The sequence below is a fragment of the Carya illinoinensis genome, chromosome 1 (assembly GCF_018687715.1).
Source record: "Carya illinoinensis cultivar Pawnee chromosome 1, C.illinoinensisPawnee_v1, whole genome shotgun sequence".
Classification (NCBI taxonomy): Eukaryota; Viridiplantae; Streptophyta; class Magnoliopsida; order Fagales; family Juglandaceae; genus Carya; species Carya illinoinensis.
In genome coordinates this window covers 11,751,884-11,762,934 of record NC_056752.1, presented here as the reverse complement: position 1 = coordinate 11,762,934, position 11,051 = coordinate 11,751,884, and the positions used below count along the sequence as shown (strand labels likewise).

The 11,051-nt window shown below is 35.4% G+C and overlaps 1 protein-coding gene across 1 annotated transcript; it reads right to left on the bottom strand.

The window, feature by feature from the left end:
- Positions 1-348: 348 nt before the first annotated feature.
- LOC122310663 (UDP-D-xylose:L-fucose alpha-1,3-D-xylosyltransferase MGP4-like) lies at positions 349-4,195 on the bottom strand. The gene is made up of 4 exons (XM_043124759.1): positions 3,436-4,195; positions 2,572-2,733; positions 1,533-1,748; positions 349-891 (listed from the first exon to the last, which is right to left on the bottom strand). Exons 1-4 carry the CDS (start codon positions 3,913-3,915, stop codon positions 682-684), a joined length of 1,068 nt encoding a protein of 355 aa, XP_042980693.1. The 5' UTR covers positions 3,916-4,195; the 3' UTR covers positions 349-681.
- Between the last annotated feature and the right edge of the window lie 6,856 nt (positions 4,196-11,051).

The following is an 11,051-nucleotide window of genomic DNA, read 5'->3' as shown; positions in this document are numbered from 1 at the left end:
AACAATATTTTATTTAACTTTCAATAAAACATCTCATCTTTAAATGTCAAAATAAAACTAATATTAAAAAATTATATTATAACAATTTTTTATTTAACTTTCAATAAAATATCTTAACTTTAATGATATTGTTTTTTTTTTAATATTTAAGAATTCCATAAAAATGAATGAAAACAAATCAGAAAAAATAGAAAAACATTTTTTCGCCTTCTTGGGATATCCCCGGGCTACATCCCTACTCATGAACCCAAAAAATGACTGACTTGGTGAATATTACATGAAAATATACTATAAAATATAACATATAATTTTTTTTAACAAAATTGATTTTCAGCATAAAAAAAAAAAAAAAAAAAAAAAACATTTTTGGAATTGAAAATAATAGAAAATTGGTTGAAAACAATCTAATTGGTACAACTGGTTCACATGTCCATCCTAAGTTCCTAACCGACGACCCCAGCTGAGACACCATAGAAGCCTTAGGAAATCTCTCCCCAAGGATGGCCGAAAAATCCATCGGCACATACTTAAGTTTAGCTGCTAATGCAAAGTTTCCTTCCACGGAGTTCATGGCAGTGGTCATTGTTCAAGAAAGTCGAGCTCACTGGCTATTGGCATTTCACAATCACCAAGGTCCAAGGGCATGCTTAACTCCACAGGGAGATGCAAGGTTTCCAATCATCATACTCTGCCTAGAGGGGATTCAAGGGCATGATCATCCACCAACCAGAGGCCAAAGTCACGGAAGCGCTTTATCTTCTTCTCAAAACCTGTGATATAATTATTGTGAATTATGACATGCATTCCCTTGGTTTCCTGCACCCATGTCAGGTTCTTGAAATACAATCCTCCTGTTGGAAATGCTGCCTGGGGAAGCAAATAGAGATCCACCTGCACAAATACTTCAAATATCAAGGTGTATAAAGAACCAAAACAATACCTTTTTTGATAAGTACCAAAACAATACTGCTTATCAATAAAGCTAAGCAGATATAGATTCAGTCTCGTAACAGAGACTCGTGTCTCTAACAGGAGCCTTCAAAACAGGACCTCAGAAAAGTACAGGTTTTAAACATCAAACACGGGTCCCGCGTAGAACATATTGTGTCCAATTAAATTAACCAGATTATGCAGAAAACCCGCCACATGCAGATTTGTGAGAACTGTTACAGATACAAAAAATATTATATAGAAATAAACCTACAAACTGATATGATTCCATGGAATCTGTTAGATCTACTTTACAATAAAAGTAATTTTACAATATGATGTATCACATCAAGCCACATCAGTTTGTGGGTTTATTTTTGTATAATCCATTTATGGTTAAAGTATTTTTCTTATTTGTTTATAACACCACATCAAAATACTTTCAATAGAAGCAGAAAACCCTCAGAGGTCTTTTCAGATTCTTTTACCGTGGAATTATTAAAACAAGAGAGATTCGCATAAATATATATATTTCTTCCAAGGTAAATCTTGGCTACACAACAAACTGGATAGGAAATTACGAGAAGGCAAAGATAACAAACCCCTCCAGCAGTTTTGTTCAATGCCCAATTAAAAGCAGGCTGATCATTTGATTTCTTCGCTTTGGACCATGGCTGCACTTGAAGTTCCTCTATCCACTTCTTCATAACCAGTTTTGCTCCAGTAGTTGGGCGAAGGAAAATCATGCAGCTACAGATGTAAGTGCGCCCTTTTTTCCCTGGGGCTGGCAGAGCATGGGAGTGTTTCAATGGTTTCACCTGGTCATCCAGAAAGAAGAAATGATTGATGTGGTTAACAAGTGGTTTCTGGAGTCATGGACCATAATGCAAGTTCAAGAAAATACCACATCCAAGAAGTTTTAGAGCCAGGCTGATTTGATCTGTTAAGGTTTGCTTGTTTAGATCCAAGGCACACGTTGGGATGCTAACAAAATTGGATGACTGAATTCTGAGTTCCTCTCTGGTCATATTGACACAGCTCAAATCCTACCAAATAACTTTCAGTGACTCTCATAGGGACGGGGGGCGGGGGGCAGGGATGAGGTGTAGATGGACTTTATATTTCAAGGTTGACTGGTCTTTTCTAATTTCTTTGCATTCATCTTTTGATTTTACCAAACGCTAGGGAAAGAGCATGCAAAAGCAACCGTTCAGTTGGTATCTGCAGTGCATCTGAAAGATCTCATAAACAATAAATCAACAATTCAAAGCAGGCTCCAGTAGATGTGCTCAAAGATGTGATGGTTTGATGTTGCAAAACAAAAGAAAACTATATATTTACAAAAGAAATTTCAAAAGTTATCCAAGGAGACCATGATTTTGTTTAATGGCTCAAGGAAACTTTAAACCACATCTAGACTAATACTCTAAAAATGAGTAGTCAATCTTACACGTGAAGCCCATGAAATCATTATAAACCACAAGAACTTAACCCTCTCAGGTAATGTAGTATCCAATTCACCACCCTCTCATACTAAATCCAGCGTACTACAATTTACTAACTGTAAACCTCTAACATAGTGCACTCTATTTTCCAGCAATGGCACACAGCAAAGCCAAGAAGAAAAATTGATGAACGTACTGCTTTCATATCATCTGTGAAGTACACATCATGATTCCCTTGCAAATATGGAAATGGATCAGCCAACCAGACCATATCAACATCATTGTACATAACATTATATCCAAGCTCCAAAATGTGCAATAGGTGGCGTGGCCTTCTGGAAGTAAAATTGAAGAATCCCTGTACAGCGAGACCAGTGAGGACTACTTACAAAATGCACCTTCGGGATTAGTCGGGACACTATCCCGATAAACAGGTGCCAATCAAAAAAACTTACAAAATGCAATGAAGTCATTAAACCACGGAGATAAGCATTACCAATCAATCTCTACTAGCTAATAGGATAAACAGGAAACATTCAATCATGACGAACTTTATACTACAAGGTACACCTAGGGAAAAAACAAATTACTAAAGCGAACATCTGCTTAGAACCTTGGCAAGTCATCTTATTTTCATATTATCAGAATCAAGCTGAAAACACGCGACAGAAAATAGAGGCACCAGCAAAGAAAGAAAGAAGTTAAAAATAAACATTACAACGATCTTTTTTAACATCAATCCCAAGTCCTCCACGAATCAGGTAGAAGGATTTGTCAGTGGTGTGTGCATACTGTAATTCCGCCACAGCCATTGCAATTATCTAGATATTTACAAAATGCAGATTACAGTCAGTCATAAAAAGTGGTGTAGAAGGTTAATATGAAACGCATTGTTACGTAATCAATCAATAACAAGTATTTACCGATGTAGCATCAATGTATAAGTGCTTAAAGCAAACAAAAAATGGGAAGCACAATTAGCTTAGCTTAGTATCCACAATGTTAACACTTGATGACAACAAAACAAATAACACCCAGCATTTAGTATCCACAATTTTACCTGAGAACCAAACTTGTGTGCAGTCTGAGCATCGGGAGCAGGTGGAACGAGCACGGCGTGGCCAGGCCATCGCTCGTTCACCTTATAGAGCGTGGCGTAGTCCTCAGCGATCACGAGCACCTTATCCTGATGCTTTTGCCTGGAAATGCTAATCAACCAGTTGTTCAGAAAAGGCAAGTAAGGCTGGCTCACAGCACAAACAATCACGGTCCCATTCTTGGCCACAAACGACGCGGCTTGTGCCAGCGTGTAGTCTCGCCATTTGGAAAGTGAAGGTCTGGCGCTCGAGAATATGAAATCGGGCATGCCCGCCCAGGGCAAGAAGACCCCGAGGACTACAAGGAGAGATAAGAGAATTAGAAGCGCGGTCGGGCTGAAAATCGAAATGGGTCTCTGGGAATTTGAGGAAGAGCGAGGGGATACCGGGTCTTGATCCGAAAACGGATTATGGATGGGTCTTTGGTGCAAGAACGCCGACATTATTATTGTCTCGATTTTTCGGAACCAGGCAGGAGAGATGCTCAGGCTATCATATGGGAAAGGAGGGGGGATTGCAAGGGAAATCGGGAACTCTCTTTCAGTTGGAAAGGAAATATGGGAAACGCTTTGAATCGAATCCAATTGAATCAACTGCTAACTTGTCCGCGGTGGGTTTACAAATGGTTGAGGATCGGATCTCGCAACACTGATGAGAGAGCTGAGCCAAAGCGTTTCGCAGTACTAACGAGTAGCCATGGAAGTCCCACCTTTTTTTTTTTTCAACTTTATTTTTTATTTAATTTTAATTTTAATTTTATTTTTTAAGCGATGCCCACCTTATAGTTTTGAGTATAAAAATGAATTTTTTTTTTAATTTTTATTTTCCTTTAATCACCTCATACCAAATAATACTTTTTTTTAAAAATAAAATTTCCTTTAATTTAGAAAAAGTTGAAAAGATTTTTAGGTGCAATTTAAATAATAACATAAGATGGGATAATTTTAGATAAAAGTTGAAAGTTAAAAAAAATATTATTAGAATATTAATTTTTAATATTATTATTATTTTATAATTTAAAAAAGTTGAATTATTTATTATATTTTATGTAAAAATTTAAAAAAATTATAATGATGAGATGTAATAAAATACTTTTACAATCCAAACAATGCCTTAATCTTTTTTGTACATTTTCTTGATCTTACTAAATCTTGTCTGAGATAATTTTTATCAATTTGAGAGTTTCATTTGATAATAATATAAATTTAGGCATCATCCGCAACTATTTCTGAATATATTGGAGAAATTATTTATTTTATATTTTTTGACAAAGCAAAGGAATTTTCATTACTAAATAAATAGAGTTATACAAGCTTAGGAAAAAAAAAAAAATAGAGTTATACAATATAATCAAAATTACATAGTTTATCAACTTCTTACAAATTGGTAGTATCTTCTGGACTTTCCTCAGCCCACCATGATGTTCTTCTGATCTTAAAGCCAACTTTGCAAGTGTGTGCGCTACCTGATTCCCCTCTCTGTGAATAAATGCCAATTCACAATCCTCAACTCGCTTTTAACAGTTGCTTAATATCCTCAATAACTTGTCCATTCCATTCCATTCTCAGCTTTCTTCAAATTTTGGCATTGCTTTGATGATAACTTCTGCATTACCTTCCAAAGTAACTCTATGGAATCCTAATTCTTGACACAACATCACAACTCTTCCAAAGGCCAAACTCGATTGGGACTATAACTCCCTTGCATCTATTCATGAAAAGCAACTAGAATCTTTTCTTGCCAATCTCGAGCTATAATCCCAATAATACGGTAATACCCATGATATTGTTATATGAATCTATAGCAGCATCAAAATTAAACTGCATCAGGACTCTTCCACTCATCTCTACCTCTTCTAGTAATTCTTCTGCTGGAGATGTCTTCTGAAACCTATTGAACATTTTTTAACCCCTCCAGATTTGTAATGGCTTTATTCATCACCATTTTAGGCCTTTTGAACTTATCTTCAAAAACCAGTCTATTCCTTCTATACCATATGCTGTGCATGATTACTGATAGTTTTTTCCATTTGATTCTTCTTACTCATCTTTTTCCACATTCTTATAAGATCAGCTTCATTGCTCACCCATTTAGGCAATGTAGTAATGGAAGATTTGACTTGGTAATTATGTTCACTTCTTGTTCTTATAATACTAATTTTTATTGGCTTGTATTAACTCTAAAGCAAAACAAATTATTAATGAAACCCATTCAAACGTGAACATCTAAAATTCTACGGTATCTATTTACCATGAAAAGGATGATAACTAGAAAGTTAATTTTGGTAAATTATATGTACATATATGTATATACACAATAGAATCTTCCAAGCATGCAGTTTTACCACCATGAAAAGGCACGCCAAACGTTTAGGTTGAACATTGAGGTTGTTAATTTTCTACTCTAAGAGGCTTATCCAGGCAAATTTCAAAAGGCAAACAAGATATCGTTAGAAGGAGATAATTTAGTGAGTTGCTTATGAATATATATATATATTAATTACATAGTAAATTATTCCTTGGTGATTGTAAATTATGTTGATGGTACATACTTCTTTTCAAGCACATAAATCTGAATATATGGGGAAAATGTGAAAGAGAAAGTGGATGTTGTCTTTAGGGTTGTAATCGAGCCGAGCCGAGTCGAGCAGGTTTTTGGCTTGCCGAGCTCGGCTCGACTCAAAATACTCGAACTCGAACTCGAAATTTTTTTCTAATTCTTTGTTCGAACTCAACTCGATAAGCTAAACTCTCAACTCAAGTTCATCCTACAAAAGAGTTCGAGCCGAGCTCGAACTCGAGTTCGAGTTTGAATTATTTTTTTTGTTTTGGAATAAGATTTAATAATTAATAAATAAAATAAATAAAAAAAGAACTAATATTGAATTTATACAACTAACAAGTAGAACCTCTATTAAATTATAAAATTTATAAATAATTAATATCTAACTAGTTAATATTTATCCAAAATAAAAATATATTATATGCCTATATATATTATCAATACATACACTTAATATGATAGCATATATCTATTTCATATATGGTTCTCACGTACTAGTATATGAAATTATTAAATTTTATTGACTAATTATTATACAAATTATAAAATATACCCGTGAAGTATATTCATTATATAGACATAAATAATTAGAATACATATTATATATTTAATTATAAAAGTGGTATGCTTATATTATTAACTAATACATATATACATGCATAGGTTTATGTACATATTTATCAATATATGAATGAGTTTTAATCGAGTCGAGCTAACGAGTCGAGTCGAGCATAAACAAGCGAGCCTAAACGAGTCTTAGCCGAGTCGAGTCGAGTTTTATTGGGTATGTATCATTTACAAATCGAGCGAGTATCTATTTTCACGAACAAGCTTTTTTTTTCAAGATTCGAGTTTAATCGAGTGAGTACCGAACGGATTATCGAACAGACTGGTTCATTTACAACCCTAGCTGTCTTAAAAGTAGTTGTACATAAAAATATTCGAAGAAATGTTTCTCCTCCAAGGTTTATCAAAGATATACATTTGAAAGAGTGGAGCACTTCTTAGTTGTTTCATATGAGAAACTTCTCGGTTCTACAGCTAGTAGCTTGCGCTATAGAAGTGGAGCAGAAAAATATACAGTGTTCTCCTATGAGTTTAAGGAACAAGTTAGAAAAAGAAAAACGGTTGAGGAATTTTTGGATGCATCACATAAAAATTTGCTTAATTGGAAGAAACTGTCCCAAAAGTTAACCGTGCTACTGTTAGTTACTTGTTATGGCCTATGTTTCCTTTCTGAAAGAAAATAAAGATAGAAACAAGGTCTAATTGTTAGTTTCCCTTACATTGTATTCTCTTATTGAAGGTAGGAACCAAGAAGAGGAGGAGTTGAGCCAAAAGGATAATGGTAAAGCTATGTAACCCCAATCTGAGATTCTATTTCAACTCCCTTGATGGCAAAAACCAAGAAGATGAGGAAAGTTCAGCCAAAAGGAAAAATAAAAAGCAGCACAGCTCTAACCCAAGATTTTATTTAAGTTTAATTGATTGCAAGAATCAAGAAGAGTAGTGCTAAACCAAAAAGACAAGGACAAAGTAGTGTAGCCTTAGCCCAAGGTTCTAATTCAGCTTCATTTATTGCAAGACCAAAGAAGATGAGCACTGAGCCAAAAGGATCAGTGCAAAGCAATGTAGCTCAAGCCCAATATTTTATTTTAGCTTCACTAAGAAATGACCATTGAGCTGGAAGGAGAAGGGCAAAGTAGTATTGCCCTAGCCTAAGATGGCATTTTGGCTAATCCTGTACTAGAGCCAGAAGGTAACTACATCGTTACTAATTACATTATGTAGATAATAAAAGTAGTTTTTGGTGTTTCTCTGCATCATTTACTCTCATTAATTGCAAGAAACAATAGAGGGATGCTAGAGTAGCCAAATATAGAAGAATGGCAAAGTAGTGTAATCTTGTTTTGAGATTTTGTTTTGGCTAACCTTATACTAGAGCCAAAACTAACTATATCATTGCTAATTACATGATGTAGATAGAAAAACTGGTGTTTGGTGTTTCTATACATTGTTTACTCTTACTACTTATAGGAAACAACATAGTGATAGTGGATGGTGAAGAATCCACCCAATCCTGAAGAATGGGAAAGTAGTGCAGTGCTATTCAAATATTATAATTCACCTTCACTAATAATAGGAACCTTTTTTTTTTTGGGGGGGGCGGGGGAGGGGGGGAGTTGAGCCAATAGGAGAAGCACAAAGCAGTGTAGCCCCAACCTAAGATTCTATTTTAGCTAATTCTATACCAGAGCTAGAAGGTAATTGCATAGTTGCTAATTACATGATGTATTTAGTGAAAAAAGTGTTTGGTGTTTCTTCAACTGTTTACTTTCATTGGTTGTAGGAAACAACAAGGAAATTATTGAGAAGACAAATACATATGAATGGAAAAAAAGTGTAGTCTAACAAGTACCTGAGGCGTGCCAATAAAGTTGGAATGGGAACCGTTGCACCATGCGTTGGAAGACGAAAAGACCAAGTGGGGGCAACCTGCAACTTGAATGGTGGAAGGGTCGAGAAGCAAAAATGACCTCTCACTCCAAAGGGGAGGATAGTTAGTGGTTGAAAGCCTGGGAAGACGCAAAAACAAAGGCAAAGAAGTAATTTCCACTAGACCAATTTGATAGGAATTGATGGGATAATTGTAAGTGAATTTTCTCCAATCCTGAGGTCTACAGTACAAGCCCAGATACAAGGAGCCTGGGATGGCCAGACGACCCATCGGCCTATAAGGGGCCCCCGTCTACAAAGGCTAGGATGCAAGGAACATGTCACCTTGGTCCCTCTATACGACACCTAGCCTTAGAGGGTCTATGTAGGCAGGCAAGTAGTAAACAAATGGAGCCTTTAATATCCTAACAACAAGTAGGGCAGAAATTGGCGGAGTGCACCTACAACTGGGTAGAGGGGACATGAAGCCAGACTGCATTTATTTTGCCACCCCAGGAGGCCACACATCATTTATGGAGCGTGATTAAGGTAACAACTGAGGTGACATGTACCCTTGATACAGGGTATGGGCAGTTGACCCCCCAAAAACAAGGTATATAAGGCAATCCCTAAGTAATAGGAACTCTTTCAGAACTCTCTATTCACTCTATAAAACTCTAAGATGATACTGATTTTGGCATTGGAGACTCCCCAGCCACCACCATGGCCCTCGTCTCACAGCATTTTTTTTTTTTTTTTGTATTTGCAGGCCCTTTACCGAAGACCCTAGTTGCTAAGAGCCAATGGGCCTAAGGGTGTGTGAAACACAATGTTAACACTCATAATACTAAAGAGCTAAAGAAATTACAATAGGAAGTTGGGAGTTTACTGGAACAAGAGGATACAAGGTGGAAAGAAGGGGCCAAGAGGAATTGGCATTCATTGGGGGATAACACCACAAAGTTTTTTAATGCGTGCCAACAAAAGAAGAAAGAAAAATCAAATTCTCTCAGTGGTGGATTCCAACTCAAAGCTGAAAGTAGAGTATGAGGAGATTGCTGAGACTTTTAGAAAGCATTTTGCTAAGGGGTATAGAACAGAAGCTCCCACAAGAAGACAAATAGAAGAATGTGAGCAATCTGTTGACACTTGAATTACAGTTAATATGAATAATGTGCTAGAGAGGAGTTTTACCAGGGAGAGTTGGAGGCAACATTGAAATAAATGGGAACAATGAAATCCCTTGGACCCGATGGGTATGGGGCCTATTTTTATCAATCCTTTTGAAGTATAGTGGGTGACAATGTGTGTAAGGCAGCTCTAAGCTTTTTTAAATGAGGGTAAATTGGAAAAATCTTTAAACTTCACTCATGTGGCATTGATACCAAATGTACCAAAACCTAAAAAGGTAGGAGACTATAGGCCAATAAGCTTATGTAACATGCTATATAAGCTTATAGGCTGGACCCTTGCAAACATACTCAAACTAGTTTTAAATGACATCATCTCAAAGAACTAGAGTACTTTTATATTAGGGGGGCTAATCTCAGACACTATAATTGCAACTTATGAGGCTTTGCACTCAATGAAAATAAGGTTCAAGGGTAAAGTCGGAAGTATGGCATTGAAGCTGGACATCTGGAAAGACTTTGACAGAGTTGAATGGTTAGTAGATTAGTAGAGTCGGATTGGATGCCGGATTTGGGCGCGAATATGGGACATGCACATGTTTTGTGTTTTTTTTTTTTTTGGCTATGTTTTAAACTATGTTCCAACCAATTTTTTCACCTCAATTTTTGGGCCAAACCATTGAAAATGTCTTTAATATTTAAAGTCTACATAGTTTTTAAGCACTTACTTTTGGGCTCATTCAAAGGGCTCTATGGGAAGCCCATCTTTTGGGCAAGTTTATAATTTTTTTAAACACTAAATATAATTATTAGTATTTATTATTAAGAATTACTCATTTACTAGTGTCTAATTGAATGTCATTATAATATAATATTATATGTTATTATACTAGCATATTACTTCACTTTACTAATTATATGTCCTTATACTAGACTATTAATTAACTACTCAAGCATATTATTTCTATACTTGACAATGTATGACAGTAATACTATGATGTATACATATACTAGTCTATCTATATTATAGTACAAATATATTATTCTATAATAATTAACACATACTAGTATAGTATTGAATTTAACTAGATAAGTTTTAAACTCTTTATATGAGTATATATGATCAATATATATATAATACATATTTTTATAACCGATGTATATTAATATCCGAGTTAGAGGTATAATAATTTGAATGTCAGTGCAGAGTCTGAGTCGACCAAACCACAAATCCAACTTTGACTCCAACTTAGACTCCGAAAAAGATAATAAAAAAAAACTTTGGTCTTCACCTTCGTTTTAATGAACTGTTCACCAATTTGCCAATGTTTCTTATAATATCTTATCTCATATTCAAAATTGTTCAAGTGAACTCATCCAATCTTATTCTAACGTTGTCTCTTCTTTATTTTCTTCCAACACTACTTTGACTTACTCTTGCAATTTTTGGA

Excerpts from the sequence above, each read along its gene's own strand:
- LOC122310663 (XM_043124759.1), bottom strand. The coding sequence starts at position 3,915 with ATGTCGGCGTTCTTGCACCAAAGACCCATCCATAATCCGTTTTCGGAT. Across the intron at positions 2,734-3,435 it reads CACACAAGTTTGGTTCTCAG|GGATTCTTCAATTTTACTTC; the intron begins GTAAAATTGTGG and ends CTCGCTGTACAG. Across the intron at positions 1,749-2,571 it reads TCACAGATGATATGAAAGCA|GTGAAACCATTGAAACACTC; the intron begins GTACGTTCATCA and ends CTGGATGACCAG.